Below are 23,483 nucleotides of genomic sequence, written 5' to 3'. Positions count from 1 at the left end.
GCCCTGACCCCTGGAATTGTTGCTTTTTTGTTCACTGAATGTTTAGCAACATGATGTTTTCTATAGAGATGAGGAGGAAAATGTCCAGTTAACTGCAGATGACAGGGGCTGTGCAAGGATCACCCAATGTTATCCCATGTCTTCCCATCTCCTAGAGCAGTGCTTCTCAACCTTCCTATTTTCATTGTTACAAAGGGGTCGCGACCCACAGGCTGAGAACTGCTGTCCTAGAGAGAAGTCTCATTTCTTTAAGGTGATGCAGGTGTGCTAGGTGAAAGCCAGAGCAAAAAAGGGATCATCTGGTCCCCACCCTTTTTGGGGTACCTGAGTCTTTCATGCTGGGAGGCAGGGAGTTAGTGTGTGTCTTTCACGAGTCTTGATAGGGCACCCTAGCTATAGAAAGCAGGGAGGGGAGAAGCCTTGAGGAAGGCTTCATTCTGGCATTTCTAGGAAGCAGATGTGTTTACAAAGATAGAAAGCGAGTACTCTGCTTTCCCTTCCTCCTTGTCCATGAGTAAATCAACAGACACCACGTGAACATGGCCTTGCAGCTGCCCATTGTGTTGTTAAGTTCTTGCCTGGGACTGGGTGGTAGAGGTGGGACAGAGTCCCCTGCTCCCTTCTCTAGGCTCAGACCCAGAGCCCAAATCTAGATGCAACTGAAGCAGACACCCAGGACACCTTCTGAAGCTGCTCAACTGTGACATCCTGGAAGAGAATGGCCCTGGACATTTCTTAGAACAAAGGAGACAACTGAACACATTATAAAAAGCCTGCAGGAGGGACACATCTTGTCCTCTTAGGAAAGGGACAAGGGGAGTGGCTTCAGTAACTGAACAAAAGGAACTCCACCACATGGACACTAAGCATCAGAGGACAGGCAAGCTTTGTCGACTCTTCCCAGCTGCCTGATTAGGATTTACACAGTTCACTATGCTCCCCCTTAAGTAGCCCCTTTGGAGGCAGCTGAAGATGGTAAAAACTATATTGGCAGTAGAGTGCCACAGGGTCATGTGAGATTTTTCAGCTGAAAGACTTTGGGCTAGTCACTTCTCTCCAGGCCTCAGTTTTTGCATCTGTAGAAGGGAATATTTCCAAAGTGCTGGGAGACTCCAATGAGATGACGTTTGTCAAGTCTACAAAGGGCTCCCACATACAGGCTGCCCCCTCACCTGCCTCTTTCTGAGGGTGAAGGCATCACCAGCAGCGGCCCACGGCCTTGTTTTAGAGAGGCAGGCACCATGCATCATCCTCCTCTAATTCCACACGGGGCTGCGAATCGTCCAGATGTCACACAACTGATGGAACCTGCCCTCCCTGAACCGCCTCAGATGTCCCAGGCCGGCATGGTGAGGGGCAGATGGGAGCAGCCAGGACCCTCGGCAGGCAAACCACGATGGGCCACCCGCCCATTCCGTAGCGGGAGGCGGCCGGGCTTGGAGATCCCACTGCTGGGGCCTGACTCGGAGGGCAGGCCGGAGTCGCTGGGCTGCACCTCCACGAAGACCCGCCTGCGTAGGAGCCCGCCGGGCCGCTCGGAGTAGGCCTGCTTGTGGCTGCCCCGCGGCAGCCGGCAGAGCTGGGCGCGGAAGGCGGCCTGGAAGCCGCGGCGGAAGTTCTCGTTGAAGTAGCCATAGATGATGGGGTTGGCGCTGCTGTTGAAGAAGGCCAGCCAGTGGGCGAAGGGGAAGGCGTAGACGGTGACCAGGTGCAGCTGCGGCGCGCTGAGCTGCCCGTAGTCGATGAGCAGCAGCAGCGCCCAGAGCGGCAGCCAGGACAGCGTGAAGAAGAGCGCCACCATGACCAGCATGTGCACCACGCGCGCCCTGCGCCGCGCCCCGCGCCGCCCGGCCGCCGCCGCCTCCTCGCCGTCCTGCGCGGGGCCCGGCGCCTTGCACAGCTTGCGGGCGATGCGGGCGTACATGACCACGATGAGCGCCAGCGGCGCCAGGTAGATGTGCGAGAAGAGCACGGTGGTGTAGACCCTGCGCATGCCCTTCTCGGGCCAGGCCTCCCAGCACGAGTAGAGCGGGTAGGAGCGGTTGCGGGCGTCCACCATGAAGTGGTGCTCCTCACGGGTGACCGTCAGCGTAACGGCCGACGGACACATGATGAGCAGAGCCAGGGCCCAGATGACCGCGATGGTGACCAGCGCCTTCCGCAGCGTCAGCTTCTCGCGGAAAGGGTGCACGATGCAGCGGAACCTGCGGCGGGGGTGAAGAGGCGGGGGTCTGGGTGAGGACCGGGGGACGGGGCCCCTAGCATTCATCCTCACCCCCAAGGCAGCTCAAAGAACAGCTCAAGCCTTGGTCAGACGTTTTACTGAGCAAATTGGTTTTCCACCTGTGTGGGAGTCAGCTCGTCCAGCTGGGTAGTCAAGGAGCAAAGGCAATCAGGGTTTATGAGAGAGGGGAGGAGGATTCCGCAGGTACTGTGGGAACATAACTCCTGTTTGTGCACTTTTAGGGGTAAATTGAGGAGCTAAAAGCTAGCAGCACATTCAGTCTGCAAGGTGTGTGTTCTAGTAGGCCAATTAGGTGTCAAGAATATAATGTCTGGCTGTTTATGGATTCTCCAGAAAACTTTGGTAGGGCAGAAGTGGGGAGCCTACTTGACAGGCTACCCCCCCTGTCATCTTGGCCACAGTCCTTCTGTCAATACATCCACTATATTAGGCCAAGTTGGTACCATTTATTTTCTCGTTAGGATGTTTCAGCAGCCATTGTTACACTCTTAATTTACAGATAAGGAAACTTGAGACTTATAATGTGCTAACCAACTGCCTGAAGGTCACACATCAAGTAGCAGGTACCACCCTTGACCCTAGATTTGTCTTGTTTCATGGGCCACACCTATATGTAGGTGGAGGTCGGAACCTCCCCCTTGCAGTGTGGATCAAAGGTGATTGCTCAACTGCAAGCTCTTTGAGAAGAGGTGCTGTGTCTTTTCTCCTCAGTATACCTAGAGTGTGTTTATGCATGAAATGAATGAACAACTAGAAGGGCATATTACTCAAAAAAAACTTTCTGAGCCTCAGTTTTCTCCTCTGTAAAATGGGGTCAATAATATGACCTACTCTGTAGAGTGGTTGAGAAGATTAAGTGAGATTATATTTACCACATTAGTGAGAATAAGGAGGGGCTCCTACTTTCCAGAATATCTTCCCTCCTCTGCTGATGCCAGAAAATAGAAACCTGAAGATCATCTAGTCAAGTTTACTTGTTTAGCGGCCCAGAGAGGGGAAGGGACTTTCTTATGGTCACATGGCTATTTAGGGTCAGACCTAGAACTTAGGTCTAGAGTTGATGCCCTGCTGAACGCCCTTTCCACTTCACTAAATGGTGTCCTCCCTACCTGCCTACCTTCTCTTTCCTTGGTCTGACAGCAACTTTTACCTCTCCCATGGCCTGTCTCAAACCTCAAGTCTCACCCTCTATGCCTTTGACCTCTGGCTTCACAGCAGCACATGCTTGAGAAATCTCAAGAGAACAAATAATTCTTAAAACAAGTATTACTGGCTGTAAGTGCAATGGTACTTAATGGATGGAGGAAAATGCTGGGGACAGTCCAGGAAAGCTTCTGGAGGATGCGGGTCTTGAAGAATACTGCAACACCACTGGGAGAGGTTGAAAACTATCATATCATTCAGTGATGGTAATAAAACAAAGATCAGTGAAGGGGAGGGAGTTCCCCCACCACTCAGCTACATTGTGGCCTTGTGGAGAGAGAAACCCAGCTGCCTACTTCACTGGGTTATCAAAAATACTGTGTTTGATGAGGGCAGAGGTGGAGAGAAAATGAGAACATGGATTCTGTAATAGAAAGGGCAGGGGTAAGAAGTGTCCATGTTGGGGAGAGGACAAGGAATATTAATAGCTGGCATTTAGACTCTGTGCCAGGAACCATGCATAAGCTTTATAAGCAGATGCTCACTGAGGCCTCGCAACCACCGTGTAAAGTATTTGCCATTTTACAAATGAGTCTACGGAGGCTAAAAGTAAAGTGACTTACTGCCATGATCCCGTTAGGCAGGACACTTCCAGCTTATCTGCCTGCCTCCTCTTCCCTGCCTCCTCTTCCCTCGGAGAGTCCTTATACCACTAAAGATGCGAGGGGGAGGAGGCATCTTAAAAAAAAAGAAAAAAGCACTGAACTCATGAGTCTTCCTTATGCTGATTGTGCTGATTGTGCATAAGGCAGACTCATGGGTTCAGGGCTCTGTAGGGTGCCCCCTGGCTCCATTCCATACCTCTGGCCACATTAACAGATCTATGGTTATCAAAGAATCTGATGGAATCTAAGGCTAAAAGACCAGAGGTGTGGAGATGGGAACTGAGTAAGGCCTAGACTGCCAGAAACCAGCATGGAAGCAATGGGGTAGAGTCCTTCCTCCATGGCCACACCGAGGCCTGCCTGGTAAGCTAGCTCACCTCATTCTGACTTCCCTGGCTCAGACTTATGGGTAGCAGGATTCCTACTGCTTTGGAGACAAGGACTGCTCTCAGGCTCCTCACAGACCTCAGGAATCTTTATTAAACATTCTCAGGAGCTACCTCCAAGCCTTCTAGAAGGAGATGGTGGTGTTCTCCACAGGTCCCTCAGCTCTAGAGAGTAGCCAGACCCACAACCTTTCCCTTTATACCTGAGGGTTTAGCCCCACCTCACATACAGCGGCCCCAGCCTTCTAGCTAGCCCAGCATTCCAGACAGTGGCCCCTCTTAGTGGGGCCCTGGTTGGCCCAGGGGTAATTCGGGTAGGAAACTGCTTACCTTTCCACAGCAATGGCCACCAGCGTGAAAACAGAAGCTGACACAGACATGCCCTGCACCAAGCCGCTCATCTTGCATGTGGCATTGTCGAAGGGCCATCCTGCAATGACACAGGCCAGTGGAGAGTGAGAGATGCTCACCCACTAAGACCCAGAGGCCTCAGGCTAAGCCAGGTCCCTTCTGAAGCTTGTACCTTGCCTCCATGTCCTGCTAGAGTCATCTGGCCTCTGCTTGCACACTTCCAGGGATAAGGAATGGACCTGCCCACATAACCCTGGACAGTGTGATCATCGGAGAAATGTTCTTTCTATTGACCAATGACTTCTATCCCTGAAGTTTAAATCTATTCAGCCCTGCCTGGCTTTCTGCTCCCTTAGCTCCACCCAAGTTCTAGGTCAGTGGTTCTTAGCGCAGAGGCTTACTAGAATCACCTGGAAAGCTTTGAAAAGAACAAATGGCCAGGCCAGTGACAGAATATCTCACTTGTCAGTATTTAAGAAATCTACCCAAGGGATTTGAATGGCAGCCAAAGTTGAGGACAAATCGATCCTGACTCCCAGGTGGGGAGAGGTATAAGCAGCCCAGCTCTTCCTACCTGCTGTCATGACTCTGATCCCTGGGCTTCTGCTTCATCAGGAGACCTGGCCCCACCTGCCCTCAGCACCATAACATTACTGGTCACAGCCTGGGTCCTGAGGTTATGTGTTGGTAACCAGCTGGTGTCTCTGTCCCTCTAAGACCGGAGGTCCCGCCTTATTCTTGTCTATTGTGCCTGAAACAGGAGTTGTCTCTGGAGGTAGTGGCCTTCCTTTTACCAACACCCCCCACCCCGTGTTGACTTTCTACCTTCACAGTTTCTAAGTACTAGGCACTCTTTTTCTTTCTTTCTTTCTTTTTTTTTAGACAGAGTTTCACTATGTCCCCCTTGGTAGAGTGCCATGGCATCACAGCTCACAGCAAACTCAAACTCTTGGGCTTAAGTGATTCTCTTGCCTCAGCCTCCCAAGTAGCTGAGACTACAAGCCCCTACCACAACGCCTGGCTATTTTTTGTTGCAGTTGTCATTGTTGTTTAGCAGGCCCGGGCCAGGCTCGTACCCACCACCCTCGGTGTATGTGGCCGTCACCCTTACTCACTGAGCCACGGGTGCTGAGCCAACCAGGCACTGTTTCATCTAAGCCTCACAACAGCCTTATTTTTGCTGTCCCCTTTTTACAGATGAGAAACCTGAAGGAGAGATCAATGTTTGACAAAACATAAACAATTAAAATCTACCAGGCCAGGTCAGGAGGTGGGGACCCACAGTGAAATATAAACTATAGCAAATAGGCCTAATTGTATCACAAGTGAATAATATAACCAGATTGAAGGCAGTGAGGAAGAAAGACACTAACCAAAGTAACTCTGGAAAGCAGCGTTCTGAATGTATACTATAAAACTGTAAGAACTGTGTACAAATCAAATTCTGTATTCTCATGAGTCTGTGATATTCTTGCCAAAAATGCATAAACTGGATCTAAATACGGGAAAACATTAGGCAAACTGAAATCACAAAGCTATGGTTTAGTAGTACAGAAAATACATATGTGTATACTAAGATTGAACAAATAAGTAAATATCTGCGAATAATCCAAGCTAGATTTCTCACTGTCTGAGAAAGAAATTACAGATAAGGAAAATGGGAAAGTTGAAATGAACCATGTGATAGCATGTTGATACCAGTATGAACCCATGATTTTTTTTTTGAGAGAGAGTGTCACTCTGTCACCCTGTGTAGAGTCCCATGGCATCCATCATAGCTCACAGCAATCTTCCTGCCTCAGCTTCCCAAACAGCTGGGGCTACAGGAACCCACCACAATGCCTGGCTAATTTTTCTATTTTAGTAGAAATGAGATCTCACTCTTGCTCAGGCTGGTCTTGAACTCCTGAGCTCAAGCAATCTACCCACCTCAGCCTCCCAAAGTGCTAAGATTACAGGCATGAGCCCCCATGCCAGGTCTGGACTTACGATTTTTAAGACACAGGTGGGCCAGGCATGGTGGCTCATGCCTGTAATCCTAGCACTTTGGGAGGCTGAGGTGGGTAGATTGCTTGAGCTCAGGAGTTCAAGACCAGCCTGAGCAAGAGAGAGACTCTATCTCTACTAAAAATAGAAAAATTAGCCATGTGTTGTGGTGGGCGCCTGTAGTGCCAGTTACTTGGGAAACTGAAGGCAGGAATATCACAAGAGCCCAGGAGTTTGAGGTTGCTGAGAGCTAGGCTGACACCATTGCACTCTAACCCTGGTGACAGAATAAGACTCTGCCTCAAAAAAAAAAAAAAAAAGATACATATACACACAGATGAACAGACATAGAAATAAAGATATATGTGTGTTAAATATCGTAGGTATGTGTATGTGTGTATATATATATGTATATTTATTCATTTATATTATATATATATTCCCTAGCCTTGTCCTTTGAGAGGGCCTAGATACAATGACACCTCAGCAGTGATGAACACACCTAGAGCCCAGATCTAGGGTTAGCTGGGGCTACAGGAGCCCACCACAATGCCTGGCTAATTTTTCTATTTGGTGTCTAACTACCATTCTCCAATAAAAAGAACTCGGGCTCCTCAGAGAAATAATTAATCCAGGGATGGAACAGGGATCCTACAAGATGATCCTGGAGCATTCTTTGGGGCCAGAAAGTAAAAAAGTACTCACAAAAAATCATGGCAGCGTGTTGGAAGAACACAGGAGCCCCTGGAAAAAGCTCCCAATAGCCAAAACAAGGACAATTTAAACAACAAAATACTACATAAATAGTGGTAATGTTGCCTTATAACCTATGGAGCAGCATCTGAATGAATAAATGTGGATAGAATGATGGAAGCAGAAAATCATCACTGAGGGATAGGACAGTGATAATTGTAGGCAGGAACCATCAAGAGACACTAAAATTAGCAGGCAAACGTGTAATGAGAAATAGGACATTTCCACAGTCACAAAGTATCACCTAATAAGATACTTATCAATCATAAAGAGAAAAATGTTAACTTTATAGTGGAAAAACCTAGGACACACCATCTTAACCAAGTGGTCAAAGTTGGCATGCCCACTACGGCATGCAGATAAGGTGCGTCTTCTCAATATGTCTTTTGTGGTACTATTGCCCAAAACACATAAACTAAATCTAATTGTGGGAAAACAGTCAAACCCACATTGCACAAATTTCTGCACAATAACTGATCAGTACTCTTCGAACGCGTCAAGGTCATGAAAGGCAGAAAGACCAAGGACCTGTCACAGATTAGAGGAAACTAAGAAAACAACTATTAAATACAGTGTGTCATCCTGAGCTGGATCCTAGAAAAAGACATTTGTGGGAAAACTGCTGAAATTCAAATCAAGTCTGTAGGTTAGTTAATAGTATCAGACCAATGCTAATTTCCTGATTTTGATCACCATATTATATGCAAAGTGCATGGGGACTCTCTGTACTAGTTTTGCAACATTAAGTCTAAAATTATTTTAAAAGGAAAAGAGGCTTGGTGCCTGTGGCTCAAGTGGCTAAGGTGCAGGCCACATACACCTGAGCTGGGGGTTTCGAATCCAGCCTGGGCTTGCCAAACAACAATGATGCCACAACCAAAAAACAGCTGGGTGTTGTGGCAGGTGCCTGTAGTCCCAGCTACTTGGGAGGCAGAGGCAGGAGAATCGCTTGAGCCTGGGATTTGGAGGTTGCTGTCAGCTGTGATGCCATAGCACTCTACATAGCATGACAGCTTGAGGCTCTGTCTCAAAAAAAAAAAAAGGAAAAGAAAAGCCCACAGACTCAAAAGGCCACATACTGTTTGCTTCCATTTATGTGACATTCTTGTAAAGGCAAAACTATACTTTCTGCCCTACAAAAAAGAGATCCAGGCTGAGCGCCCATAACCCAATGGTTATGGCGCCAGCCAAATACACTGAGGCTGGTAGGTTCTAACCTGGCCTGGACCAGCTGAACAACAATGACAACTGCAACCAAAAAATAGCAGGGGTGTGGTGGGCACCTATAGTTCCAACTACTTGGGAGGCTGAGGCAAGAGAATTGCTTGAGCCCAAGAGTTTGAGGTTGCTGTGAGCTGTGATGTCACAGCACTCTACTGATGGTGACATAGTGAGACTCTGTCTCAAGGAAAAAAACAAAACAAAACAGAGATCCAAGGTGCCAGGATGTGGAGGGAGGAGCCAACTACAATGTGACAAAGGGGAGCCTTTTGGAGTGATGAAATTGTTCTAAATCTTTTCTCTTGCCCCAGCCGCCTCAGTAGCCAGGACTACAGGAATGCCCCATCACGTGTGGCTAATTTTTAAAGTTATTTGTGGAGACAGGCTCTTGTTGTATTGCCCAGGTTGGTCTTGAACTCCTGGGCTCAAGTGATCTTCCTGCCTTAGCCTCCCAAAGTGCTAGGATTACAGGTGTGAGCCAGCGTGCCTGGCCTTCTATATCTTGATTATAGTAGTAGCTACATGACTGTATGTGATCGTCAAAATTTGTAGAACTATATACTAAAAATTGTTAATATATTAAATATACTAAACATATATAGTATGTTAATACCTTAACAAAAATATTTAAATGTTTAGCCAGGCATTGTGGTGGGTGCCTGAAGTCACAGCTACTTGGGAGCCTGAGGCAAGAGAATCGCATAAGCCCAAGAGTTTGAGATTGCTGTGAGCTGTGATACCACAGCACTCTACTAAGCGCAACAGAGACTCTGCCTCAAAAAAAATTTTTTTTAATGTTAAATGTGCACACGTTCATAGCACATTTTCTAAGATTGTATACAAACAAAAAGACACAAATTGAATATAACAGAATGAGTCAGAGAAGGGGTTTGGAGTGGGGGAGGGTATAAAAAGGAACAAATAAATAAATAAAAGATAAATAAGAGGCCTCACAACAAAGCTAGGTCACATAATGCCATGAACAGTGGTCATGAATGATTCAGCCCTTTGCACCTGAGTTAGAGAACAAGAAAGTAGTTGTATGAAGTTTTATTTAATTGCAGAAGATTCTATTAGGAACAAGCTAAATACTCATCAAAAATAAATCATAGTATATCCATACAATGGAATTCTAAGCAGTTATAAAAAGAATGAGAAACCCTCATCTACTAATGAAATAACAACATCTCAGTTGATTTTAATGAATCTTGTTTATAACATACATGATTCGTTTAAGCGGGGCAGGTGGCTGAGTAAAGGTATAGAACTGAATGTTTGGAAAGGTAGAATTTCTTTAATTGTTGCGCTTACGTAAAATATTTTCAAAAAGCAACATAAGAAAATGGCAACGTTGGTTAACTCCCAGGAAAGAAGCTAGAAGGCCAGAAGACAGGGGTGGAAAAGAGATATTTCCCTGGATTATTTTGGAAGCTTTTGACTATTGAACTATGTGAACATTTTACCTAGTCAAACAATTTTTGAAATGTAGGTGTGTGCAAAGGATAGGCAGGCACCTCTATAAGCAACTGGTGACCTTACCCTATCACTGTGGACTATGTGTGTGTGTTCATGTGCATGCATGCATGTGTGTACTTCTTTGCACATGTGTGCATAAGTACACGTGTGTGCCTGTGCTTTGGGAAGGAGAAGGATGCACAGTTTATGTTCAGCATTACTGAAGGGATCTGCAACTCGGCAGTGGGTAAATGTTCCACCAGGCACAGCCAGGCCTGCCATGGGCTACTGACTCTGCCTGAGCTTCACTTCCTGGGTCCTGGAACTTAGAGGAACACAGGCGGTGGCTCCTCTGCCCCAGTCAGTCAAGTCATTCCAAATGGGGCTGTGCAGGCGCTAGATCCTGCTTTGGGCAGCTGCTGGGAGCTCTGAGATCAGAATCTTCAGGCCTCTAGGGGTCTCCACTACTTCGGAAACCAATCCCTCCCCAGAGGGAGTCTAGAACTGAAGGAACCCTGATTCTACAAAAAAGGACAATCACATGAGAGACAGGAGATGACAATGGTGGCATCTGCAGAAGGCACAGATGGCATTTAGAGGTCAAATGATCTAGTTCTGCTTGAATACCTTCTACCAAATCCCTGCGGAGTGGCCGGCCAATCCCTACTTAAATACTTCCAGTGACAGGGAGCTCCTTACTCACAGGGCAGGCTCTCTTCTGTGGGACAACAGCTCAAATAAGTAGATTTCTAGGTTCTTAAACAGAAGAAACCTGCTTCCCTACCGCTGGTTCTGGTTCTGCCTGTGGGAAAGTGAGACTCACTAGTGCAGTACGGTAATTAGAAATATGGTGTAAGAATGTGGACCGGGGCACTTCTCAGCTGTGTAACTATAGACCACTCTGAGTGTGTTTCCAAATCTATAAAACAGGGATAATAAAAAAGCCTACTTCACCGGACTAACATTAATTAAGATAATGTATGAAGAATTTACACTAGCATGCCTGGCACAATGAAAATGGTTAATTTATTGTGTCTATTATTTCTAGTTCTAATCCCTCAGCCACAAGACTGTCTTGAGAGTTTAACACAATGGCATCTTGGCCAAAAGGCTGGCCCAGCAATGACTTGTCTTCCAAGCTTCCATTTCAGGCCTTAGCTGAGGAGTGGACATGGAGGTGGAGGGTGCCCCTGCTGTGCAATGTCTACACTCACCAGTGATGAGGTTGTCCACGAGGGTGGTAGGCATGCAAAAGATGCCCACCAGCAGGTCGCTGACGGCCAGGTTAAGGATGAACATGTTGGTGACAGTGCGCATGTGCCGGTTCTTGAGCACGATGAAGCAGACCAGGGCGTTGCCCACCATGCAGAGGAGGAAGATGAGCGCGTAGGCCACAATGAACATGGCTGCCACAGGGGAGGAATGCTGGTAATAGGAGGAGAAGGTGAGGTTCACAGCCGGGGCAGCCTCAGCATTGCTCTCATTGTGACTTGGGGGCCAGCTGCCATTGGGAGGCTGGGAGAGCTCCCCTAGGACCAAAAGAACATATGGGTCAGGACTCTGGGCAAAGAAGAGATCACTGACTTCTCACCACTAGTGTGACCATTCATTTGCCAAACCCCAACCACACACTGATCCAAGACTTTGGGCCCACAACCACTCAAACCCTGATCTTTGACTTCACCCATCTTGTCCATGACTCAGTCCCCAATGTTGGCTATTCTCCACTAACCACACCCCCCACTCCAAAAGAGGCTTCATCCTCCTTCACCCTGCTCAGGGTCCTGGCTACCCTCTAAGGACCATCTGAGCCAGGTTCCCTCCCCAACGGGCCTCTGACAGAGCTTAGTTTAGCCAATGGGAGGCACAGAAGGAGACGACAGGCCAGGAAAGAGAGATGTCAATGTATTTATCTCCTGATTCCTCCCTGGCCTGCCCAATTCTGCCAGCATCTAGGTGGGCTTTTCTGTTTTTTTAGTTTGTTTTTTTTGTGGCCACAGCTCGCTCGTGTTGGGTGACTCCTCCTCAGTGACTACAGCCCTTGCTGGGCTACAATAGCACTGCCCCTTCTCTGCATACCAACAGGCCTGCGGGTGGTAACAGCTTCCTGTGTTTGCTAGTCACTGGGTGCTGCAGCATTTCTGGTGGATCTCTAACCCCTCATCTCACCTCTGTAAAGTCTTCCATTTAACTCTCTTCAGTTAAACCCTTTCTGAGTGCACCACCTGTTTTCTTCTGGGACCCTCAAAATCTCTGATGTCCCTTCTCATCTCCTTCACAGAATTTGGATGGGAAAGGCAAGAAGGCAGTAGAGGCAGGGAGAATCAAAGGGGGATCTGAACTGGAGTAAGGGACAGAGGCACAATGCATTCACCAGGACAACATCCAAAGCCAGGACTACAGCCATCCTTCATCACTCCCCTCTTTGTGATCAGCTGTTCCCTCTGCATAGCATGGAAAAAAGCATTTCCACATCTACATTTCATTTAACTTTCTGAGCCATTCATGATGAAAGCAGCCAAGTATTAGCCTCATTTGAAATGGGGACCAGAGGAGTTCCATGACTTGCTCAAGGTCCTTCAACTACTGTGCAGCAGACTTGGCCCTGCTTTGAGTGTCTCTGAATCAGGACCAAGCTTTAGTGTGTTATGAAGAGAGGGCTCAGTGTCCAACCACAACTCTTCTGGGAAGTCATTAGTTGGGGTGACTCACGATGTTGTCTGTTAAGCTCTCCTCTTGTCTACCTCTGGGATCAAACAGAACGAGGCCTGTTCCGGGGGACAAAGAGTCTCTGGGGGGTCTTTCTGCCACATCAGAGCTTAGCTGCTGGCCTGGAGGCTTGGGATCTGTAGCTAGAGACACCCTGGGAAGATCAGGGCTGATGAGCTGGCACTGTCGGGGACAGCGGTGCAGCAGGGGGCCCTTTGCAGGACAGGGGAGGTAGGGGGAGGGAGCCAGAGGGGCTACTGGGGGATGTGGAGAAGCCAGGGCAACTTCCTGTGCATAGTGAGAGGAAGTGATGCCCCCTGCTGAGGCCGTCCAGGAGCATCCAGTTGCATTCAAACATCTTTATTTTAATATAGAAAGTGTCAAACATGTATAAGAGAGAATGTCCTAGTGCATATGAGTATAAAGTGTAATGAACTGTTACTAGAGAGAACAGAATAAAGAACTCCTGAATATACATTATATACTTTCAGTAATCATCAACTTAAGGCATGGAGTTGTTTCATCCATACTCCCACAACTCTTCAGGTGTCCTCAAACTACGGCCCATGGGCCACATGCGGCCCATCTAGGACATTTATCAGGCCCACGGGGTGTTTTTGCTGCTGCTGCCTGTCCTGCTTAGCAGCCAACTCGTCCCGGGGCCCACAGTCCGGCCCTCCAAGGTCTGAGGGACAGTGAACTGACCCCCTGTTTAAAAAGTTTGAGGACCCCTGCTCTAAAAGATAAGAGCTCCAAACAAAAAGAACTGTGGTTACATTATTATCAAACCCCCCAAAATTAACAATTATATCATAATATTATCAAATAACCAGCATCTAGCATTCAAAATTCTCTGATTTCATAATTTTTTATTTATTTCTTTTTTTGTTGTTGTTGAGACAGAGTCCACCCTATGGCCCTGAGCAGAGTGCAGTGGTGTCATAGCTCACTGCAACCTCAGACTCGGGCTGTGGGCATCCCGCTGCCTTAGCCTTCAGAAACTGGGGGGATAACAGGCACTTGCTGGCACCCAGCTGGGTTTTTCCATTTTTTTCATGAGTCAGGGTCTCATTCTCAGGCGAGTCTCCAACTCCTGAGCTCAAGCAATTCTCCCTTCTCAACCTCCCACAATGCTGGGATTACAGACGTAAGCTACCGTGCCTGGCTATTTATTTCTTTTTTTGAGACAGAGTCTCACTATGTTCCCCTGGGTAGAGTGCTATGCCGTCACAGCTCACAGCAACCTCAAACTCTTGGGCTTAAGCAATTCTCTTGCCTCAGTCTCCCAAGTAGCTGGGACCATAGGCATCCGCCACAATGCCTGGCTATTTTGTTGTTGTTGTTGCAGTTGTCGTCGTTTTTTTAGCTGGCTCAGGCTGGGTTCAAACCCGCCAGCCTCAATGTATGTGGCTGGCGCCCTACCCACTGAACTATGGGCACCACCCTCATAATTTTTTAGTAGTTGGTTTGTTTAAATCAGAGGTTCTCAACCTGTGGGTCATGACTCCTTTGTAACAATGAAAATACATCGGGCATTAGGAAGGTTGATAACCACTGGTTTAAACGAAGATCCAAACAAAATTTCCATTTCTATTAACTGTTATGATGCACCAAACCATCTCAAAATATAGTGGTATGGCACTTGGGATCATTCCTGCAGCTGTTGTCATCTGCTGACTTGCCTGGGGCTAGAAGGTCCGAGATAACCCAACCTATGTGTGTCGGTTCTCCTTCGTGTGGCCTCTCATCCTCTGGGAGGGTAGACTGGGCTTCTTCAGAGATTGGGGCGGGGGGGTCTTACCTTTCCAAGAGAAACAGAAATTCTGCCTCCAGAATTTTCACAAGTCCACTTCTGCCACACTCTATTGGCCAAGGCAAGTTGCAGGGGCAGACCAGATTTAAGCCAGTAGAAAAATATAAAAGTTTCACCTCTTGATGGGAAGAACAGCAACATGATTTTGCAAAGGAGGTATGGACACAGAAGTGTGATTCCTTAAGGTCCATTATTATGAAATCTGTCCCCATCTCAGTATTGCATTTGGTGGGTGTGGTATGTAGGCTTCTTAGTTCTTTAGTTATTCTCCCTCTGTGATCTTTCTCTTAAGCAAGTCAATTTGTCACATAGACTTGATCATTGGTCTGCAGAGTTTCGTGCAGACTGGATTTTCCTGATTGCTCCTTCATGATGTCCTTTTACACGTTCTGTTCTCTGTCCCCTGTATTTCCTGTACTTGGTAGTGAGATCCAGAGGCTTGATCAGATTCTGTCTGGTGGTCTCTCTCTTTGTGGGGCTAAGATTGATCATTGGGCTCAGGTGATGTCAGCCTGATCCTCCATTGTCATGATCCCCATTCTCTTTTTACCTAATTTTTCCATTGGCCATGAATGATCACTGCCTAGACTCCTCATTGTGTTTTACATACAATCCAGGCTTTTCACAATGCCCCATGAAACACTGCGTGGCCTGGTCCCTACTGACATCTTTCACCTTTGCCCATTACCCTCTGGCCACTTTGCTATCTTTTTGGCTCTAGCTTCTTCCAACCCCAGGCCCTACTCTTCTCCTCCTTTAGCTCTCAGTGTAGAGGTGTCTTTGCAGAGAAGCACAACCTGATTACTGCACGTATAGTAGGTACCCTATGATTATCTCTCACAGCATCCTGTTGATGTTCTTCAAGCTGTCACTATTTTGTTTCCAGGTGTGTTATCTTTTTCTTCACGCTTGAAAGTCAGCTCACAGAAAGCAGGGGGCTTCCCTGTCTTACCGGTGAAAGTGTCTTCAACAAGCAGTCAGTAGTTATGGAATGAATAAATATTTGTATTTATTTGAAGGTGGATCCTGACACCAGGTGATAGGTCCAGCTCCAAGATCCAAGGAGGCAGTGCTGGTGTTGGGAGGTGTTCCCAGTCCCCTCCGGAAGAGGGGACTATGCCTATTGGGAGAATTCCTAGGCAGCTGAGCCTCAAAATCAACTCTGAGTCAGCTCCAATGTCTGGGGGAATCTGTGGGTGTGGCCGAGCAGAAGAAATTGCCAGAATCTCTCAGGTTAGATTCCAGTCTATTTCCCCCCACTGCCTTTTCTTAGCTGTCTAGTGAGTTCAGATTCTGAAGTCTGTCATTGGGAGTATTGGGGAGTAACTTCAGCCATCTCAAGAGCCTCAGCTGAGCCTGGGCATCTGGCTGCAGATTTATTCCAGGTTCCAGAGCTACATACTAATCCTTTCTCAAGGAGGAAAAACTCTTCTTATTTCTGGCAATTCTCCTGGACAGGAAGCAAGCTATTCTCCCACCACCCAAGAGCTCCGTTCCAACAGCTAGAGACCTCATTAATACCTTAGACTTGTCCTTTCTGGGATCTGCCAGGTGCCCTTGAGATTATATCCTATGAAATTTTTGTCTGCTGAACCCAATTAGGCACAAGGTGGGAGAGAAGATTGGGGTGTAGAGGGCTCCCTGAACAGAAGCATCAGTATCATCTGGAACTTGATAGAAACAGAAATTCTTGGGCCCCATCTCTGAGATGGGAGAAACCAGAAACCCCAGGGGGCTAGGGCCCAGCTAACTCTGTTTTACATTTTAAAGTGACCTCTAAGTGATTCAGTTCATGCTCCAGTTTTTTGTTTTGTTTATTTATTTGCTTGTTTTTTGAGACACAGTCTTACTCTGTTACCCTGGGTAGAGTGCTGTGGCATCCTAGCTCACAGCAACCTCAAACTCTTACGCTCAAGTGATCCTCCTGCCTCAGCCTCCCAAGTAGTTGGGACTCCAGGCCCCTGACTAGTTTTTCTATTTTTAGTAGAGATGAGTGCCTTGCTTGACTAGTTTTTCTATTTTTAGTAGAGATGAGTGTCTCGCTCTTGCTTAGGCTGTTCTCAAACTCCTAAACTCAAGCAATCCACTGGCCTCAGCCTCCCACTTGCTACAGTTATAGAACCACAGGACTAAAAAATTTCTACCAAAGACCCTGGACATAACAAGCAGCTTGGGAAGCCAGCCATCCTACCTGCCTCCTCACCTCTGTGGGATCTCAGCATTCTCATCTTTAAAATAGAAGCACAAATATTTCCTGGGTGGGATAGGTCATGTCACCTCTCTGGAAACCAAATTCCTCATTAGTAAAATGGAGCTGAGTTAACACCTACGGAGGAGGGGTGTGGTTAGAAATTAGGGAGGTGATGCTTGGAGCACATTGGTGCTCATGGAGTTTGGTATGAGTCAGTTTAGCAGCAGCAGCAGCAGCAGCAATGATATGAAATCACACAATAGATGTGAGTGCGACCGTTTATACTACTGTTAGCTTGGACAAGCCTGAAAGAAGTGTGAAAGAGAAAACAACCCCCACATGAATGTGCTTAGCCATGATGGGTCTGGGTGTTTCCCTGAGCTCACAGGCCCCCCACTAATAATTTCATCAACACCTCCACTTGCTGGTTCATGCTGGTAAGACAGGGGAGCTTGCCACTTCAGCGTGCCTTCCGGGCAGGCCTGCTCATGAAGAGCACAGTAGGAGGGTATTAACCAAGTGAAACAAAAAGTCCAAGTTCATTTCTAATTAAAGAAATGAAATGGAATTTTAAAAGACTGATAATTTGTTCATCAGTTAGATTGGTAAAGACATAAAGCGCTCAGTGAGGGCCAAAGTGTGACTATGCACTGGGGGAGAGGGGTACAAATCAGCTGGGTCTCGGGGCGGGGCACATCAGTCCAGCATCCCAACTAGAGAGCTGTCCCCACATCCACCCATTCCACTTCAGGGGTTTCTCCTTAGGAAGAGCACGAAGTCTAACAGTGAGAGGGAAAATAGTGACCAGGGGTTATGATGATTACATAATAGTATGTACATGCGCTAAATCCATTTTACGGTGTCTACAGAGGGTAGTGTTTTCACAAGTGATTTTTCTTTTCTTTCTTTTTTTTTAGAGACAGAATCTCACTTTATTGCCCTTGGTAGAGTGCTGTGGCATCACAGCTCACAGCAACCTCCAACTCCTGGGCTTAGGCGATTCTCTTGCCTCAGCCTCCCAAGTAACTGGGACTACAGGCGCCTGCCACAACACCCAGCTACTTTTGTTGCAGTTTGGCCAGGGCCAGGGGCTGGCGCCCTACTCACTGAGCCACAGGGACTGCCCCATTTTCTGTTTTTCTAACTGCATTCAACCTTCCTAGTCAGAAGGAAACTCTCATACATGTGATAAAATAGTGACTACATCAGTGGTTCTCAGCCCGGGCTCATATCAAAATCACAGCACAAGGTGTGTGGTGGCTCATACCTGTAATCTTAATACTCTGGGAGGCCGAGATGGGTGGACTGTTTAAGATCAAAACCAGCCCGAACAGGATTGAGACCCCATCTGTACTAAAAATAGCCAGGTCTTGTGGCAGGCACCTGTAGTCCCAGCTACTCTGGAGGCTGAGGCAAGGGAATTGCTTGAGCCCAAGAGTTTAAGGTTGCTATGAGTTCTGACACCATGGCACTCTACCTAGGGCAACCAAATGAGACTCTGTCTCAAAAAAAAGAAAAAAAACCCACAAAGCAGACCCCACATCCCTCCTCCCTCTCAGTCTGCCCCACCTGGGATGGATTAGATCAGAATCTCTGGGGGTAGGGGGTTTTAAGCACTGGTATTTTAAAAAGCTCCCTTGGGCTCAATGCCTGTAGTAGCACAGTGGTTATGGCACCAGCCATGTATAGCAAAGCTGGCAGGTTCAAGCCTGACCCAGAATGAGCCCTCATCTCTAAAAATAGCTGGGCCTTATTGTGGGCACCTGTAGTCCCAGCTACTTGGGAGGCTGAGGCAAGAGAATTGCTTAAACCCAAGAGTTTGAGGTTGCTGTGAGCTGTGATGCTACAGTGCTCTACCCAGGGCAGCAGCTTGAGACTCTGTCTCAAAAAATAAAATAAAAAAGCTCCCTTGGTGATTTCCACACAGCCAAATTTGAGAACCACTGAATTATATAGTCTGTGCCCTAAAGGCATTCATAGTCTAGTGGGGCTTAACATTTTGGGGGTCACCAAACTCTTTGAGACTCTGATGCATTTAAATTCATTTAATAGATGCTTTCTTAGGCCTTCTCTTCATATACCAAGAAAAGATCCCTGACTAAAAGGAATTTACAGTCTTCAAAATCATTGGATACTCTCCCCCCCAAAGTACTCGATGTTTGACACACTTTGGGGGAGTAGTGGGCAACCAGGATTTTGGCTCACCCAGCAAGTATTGCCCCTTCTTTGTAGCTAGTGAATTTTCCCTTGGGAAGTCAACCCTTCTTGCATGCAGCTTATGAGGAACTGTCAATCAGGAGTCAGTACCCACCTCTGGCCAAAGGACAGCCAATCAGACCTCTTCTGCTTTGGATTTGCCTCTGGGTCCTAGGAACACAGCTTTTCCTTCCTTTGGATGACCTGACCACACCCTTCCAGTAGACTCCCATTGTTGGTTAATTTAGCAGCACCAGTTTCTATTGCTTGTAACCCTAAAGTTAATCATACTTGGACTTCTTAGGAGTCTGTGGAGTCCATGTTCAGAACCTCAGGGACAGTGGAAGGGATAGGGATGGGCAGGGGTAGCACCACAGACCCTCAAGGTTTCTGTTCCCCAGTTTAGACATTTGTGACCCCCACACATATCCTGCCTCTTAAAAGATCGTGTGATCTTCCACAGGGACAGTGCTGATGAGGAAGGAAAGGACACTGACCTAGGAATCAGGAGGCATGGCTTTGAGTGTTGTCCCAGTGGTGTCACTCACTACATATAAGAGGGGCTAGAGGGCAGGCCCCTTGTTCTTGGTTTGAAAGAGAAGCATGGGAACTTGTCTTAAAGCTACTTTGTGCAATTTTTGAAAAGAGGTATATTTGGTTCAGGGTGGGTTAGGGACAGATGATGGAAGACCCTAAACCCCCATGCCACCCCTTGGTACTCCCATGTGGAATGGGGAGATCTACTTCATCCTTATGTCCTCCTTGGCTTTCAAATGTAGATGACCAGGGTTTCTTGCCTCTTCCCACCTTGTGTAACTGTTACCAGGCTCAGAGAGATAGCAGAATAAATTACAAAGGGCTTCACAGACCACAGGCTTCTTCCTGGAGAAGCAGGTACTACATTAGCTATCCTCAGGCAGTTGTGGTTCCAGTTTATCTGAGTTTGTTCCCAAGGAAGCAAGCCTGAGCAAAGCCTATGTTAACACTGCTCGGGAGAGTGAAAAGTGGCTGTGCAGGGGGATCTATGAGGAAGGAGGCTTCTTGAGACCTGCAACCTCCCACTGTTCCTCCTGCAGGCTGAGCCAAAGCCCAACACATCCTAGGCTCCCACAACAGCAATGTGGATTTTGCAAGCCCGGCCCCTTCTGAGTAAGAACAGGCAGTCCTTCCAAGAATAATTTGAGTTGGCAAAGGCCAAAGATTTTGAGGGCAGAATTCCTGGGGCAGCCAACAGGGGCCCCCAAACAAGCCCCTTTTTATACTTTCCCTTCTCCTACTCTGAGGCCTTTTTATTTCTCCCTGCTTCCTCCAGGAGCTCTTTGGTTTTTCCCATCAAAACCTGTATTCAGGAAAGTTTCTGATACAAGTTATTTACCTCTCAATGAAAACTGAACTGCCTTTATCACACAGTAAGCTTCTACTCTTAGTCCACTTAAAGGATTGCAGGCTTTAAAGGGGGTGGGGAGTAGAAGAGGCTTAAGGGGGAAAGAGAGAATAAGAGAAAGGGGGCAAGCCTTAGCTTGCTTTTAGTAAGGCTAAGCATATGCCCTGGAGCTCCCTTTCTGGGATCTATGGCTGTTTGCTCCCTCAGAGTCTACCTGCTTAGTGCTGATCATATTTCACTTCCTGTTTCAGCTAGGTATAGAGTTTTTTTCCTCCTTCCACTAAGCTAGAAACATGTTAGGGGCAGAAGCCATGCCTAGTTCAGCTTGTAACGTTTCCCACTGTCTGGTACAGGGCCTAGAATATACAGACTATTGATGAATGTTGATAATTAATTTAGGTGGTAGAGACTATGAATTTTCCTCTGAGCACAACTTTAGCTGTATCCCATAGGTTCTGAGAGATGTTTCTATTATTGTTGAAATATATTTTGTACAACATCAAGCCATCTTTGATAAGGAAAGGAGAATTATTTTCATTTCATAGGAAAATAAAAATTCAAAGCTCAAAGACAAAGATACTTGCTTCAGAATACAGGGTGCAATAGTGGGGATCCCCAGGTTTTGCTTGACTCTAGGATACGGGGTCCATCAAATAAGCCAGGAGACCTGGTCTGAGTGTGAGTCCCTGGACTTGCTCTGCCATCTCCAACCATTTTTTAATCTTCTCTGGATATCATCAGGTCACCTATAAAGACTTCCAGCATTCATTAGCAGCAATTAGGGAATCCTTGGTTTGAGAGAGACCTTGTTTCTCCAAGGCTCCAACTATAATATTGACACCATGAGTATTATGTGTATCACCTAAAATCTTGCCTGAAGAAGCAGGCACACAATGGGCAGAGGCAAAACCAGGGTTGCCCTAGAATCAGCTGAAAAGTAGTGGAGGAGGACACCTCACCCCTTTGAGATTCTTTCTTCCTCCACCCAATACTTCCTAATAAAGTTTCACCACCTGGAGTCTCAGTGTCTTTGTTACAAGTTACTTATATTCCTTCTTTCCCTATCCTTTTCAGGATGTTCTTTTAGGAGAGAGTCTGATGAACTTGTTTTCATGGATGAAGTAATGACTCATAACAAAGTGCTGTGTCTCTTTTGGGTGTTGGTGCATTTCCAAAGGAGTCAGACTTTTAGATCAGAAACAGCAAAGCTCTAATTATACAATTTCAGTTATTCACAGGAGAGCAGGAAAAAGCTTTTGAGAGAGACTGTATTTAATTATTTTATATTTGTATTTTGAATAAATCTGGTGGAAATTAATGTGTTATCAATTCTATTCACTGTGCTTTAGTTTTCCCATTTGTAAAATGCAAGTGGAGTAGCTGTTTATGCAAGCCTCTGCTGGCTATAATAGCCTGGGAGGTTTGCAATAGAATGGGCCATACAATGACTGGAGCAGAAATATTCACTCTAAATGTATCTCCTGAACTCACTGCTGGGAGCTTGCCAGACTGCCATGGGAGAGACCATGGCTCCCATGATAACCAGACTTAAACACACGTAGCCTCTGCCTCCCAATCAGAGTCTGAGACCCCTCCTATTCCTCATTCCTAGCAAGATAGGGACATAAGATCTTCAGAAGGATGGATAGCTGAACTCCATGGAGGCTGCAGTCCCAGAATGTTCTCAGAATCTAGGCTATTTGCACAGAAAGAACCAGCAGACCTGCTATAGTTCAAGCCAGGGCAAACTGTGCCTCCTGGGCCTCAGTTTTATCATCTGTTAAATGGGGGTGATGCTGTTTCCCTGCCTACTTCCCAGGCTGGATGATGAAATGCTTTGTGACAAAGGACAGAGCACAGTGACTCCGGCAGCAGCATTTCCAAGGCACATGAAAAAGCAGCACCCACCTGGACCTCCAAGGTGCTACTGTGTCCTGCACTGGAGAGATACCAGCTGACTTGCTTCTTTCCCTGCCTTTTCTCAGTGGCTTCTTTGCCCTGTATGGCTACTTCCTAATAGGTGTATGGGCATACAGAGCTCTCAGGCTGGGTAGACAGCTGTGGAGGCCACCAGAGGCTCTTAGGAAGCTATTAGACTGATGTCAGGCTGGGGTTGGGATGGGGAGTAGCTCTGACCTGTCCTCCTGCTAATGTGCCCCCAGTATAGCATCACAGTCAAGGCCCAGTGGGAAAGATGAATGGGGGTTATTGCCCAGCTGGATCTGGCAGTTCTGTGGAGGGCTTGGCAGACTGTATGTCTCTCTAGGTGCTGGGAAAAGGCTTCTGGGTCCTCAAATATCCCCCACCCCCAGCCATAGTTTTGGTCCAACCACCCAAGAACTTCCCCTCTTGCCCTCCAGTCAGTAATCAACCTGGATAGTGGGAATTGGCAAGGAACAGATTGTAGGCCAGCTCTTAGTGATAGAAAGTTTTTGCTAATGTTGAGTTGAATTTTCCCACTGGGCCCAGTTATGCTCCCTGGAGCCATACAATGTAAGAGTGGGTCCCTGTCCCCAGGATCATCTCCTCTCCCTTATTTTCACCTGAACATCCCAGGGTATTCAGCAAGAGGGGCTCTAGTCCTATCTCTTTAGCAGCCCATTTTGACCTTCTGATAACTCTCTTTAAGAACACAAGCCATTACACTGTTGGTGGGATTGCAAACTAATACAGACTCTTTGGAAAGAAGTATGGAAAATTCTAAAAGAACTCAAAATAGACCTTCCATTTGATCCCATAATCCCATTACAAGGCAGTCTGGGCATCTACCCAGAAGAAAAAAAATCATTTTATCATAAGGACCTTTGAACTAGACTGTTTATCATAGCTCAATTTACAATTTCCAAGATGTGGAAACAACCCAAGTACCTATCAACCCATGAATGGATTAATAAACTATGGTATGTGTATTCAGCCATAAAAAGATGGGGACTTTACATCTTTTGTATTAATCTGGATAGAGTTGGAAAACATTTCTTTTTTTTT

General features: G+C 46.9%; 1 protein-coding gene across 1 annotated transcript; it reads right to left on the bottom strand.

Moving 5' to 3' along the window:
* Positions 1-1,317: 1,317 nt before the first annotated feature.
* On the bottom strand, positions 1,318-12,612 carry NPFFR1 (neuropeptide FF receptor 1). Its single transcript, XM_023509608.1, has 4 exons — positions 12,580-12,612; positions 11,420-11,765; positions 4,770-4,869; positions 1,318-2,204 (listed from the first exon to the last, which is right to left on the bottom strand). Exons 1-4 carry the CDS (start codon positions 12,610-12,612, stop codon positions 1,328-1,330), a joined length of 1,356 nt encoding a protein of 451 aa, XP_023365376.1. The 3' UTR covers positions 1,318-1,327.
* Between the last annotated feature and the right edge of the window lie 10,871 nt (positions 12,613-23,483).

This window comes from Otolemur garnettii, unplaced genomic scaffold (assembly GCF_000181295.1).
Source record: "Otolemur garnettii isolate 467f Iridium unplaced genomic scaffold, OtoGar3 scaffold00008, whole genome shotgun sequence".
NCBI classification, from domain to species: domain Eukaryota; kingdom Metazoa; phylum Chordata; class Mammalia; order Primates; family Galagidae; genus Otolemur; species Otolemur garnettii.
The sequence above is the reverse complement of the archived record's forward strand: the minus strand, read 5'-3'. Positions and strand labels throughout refer to the sequence as shown.

What these genes read in the sequence shown, in the direction of transcription:
- NPFFR1 (XM_023509608.1), bottom strand. Translation starts at nt 12,612, where the DNA reads ATGGCTGTAGTCCTGGCTTTGGATGTTGTCCTG. An exon ending in TGGCTTTGGATGTTGTCCTG is followed by an intron (nt 11,766 to 12,579) that starts GTGAATGCATTG and finishes TTCTTTGCCCAG; the next exon opens with AGTCCTGACCCATATGTTCT. An exon ending in GTGGCCATTGCTGTGGAAAG is followed by an intron (nt 2,205 to 4,769) that starts GTAAGCAGTTTC and finishes CCCCCGCCGCAG; the next exon opens with GTTCCGCTGCATCGTGCACC.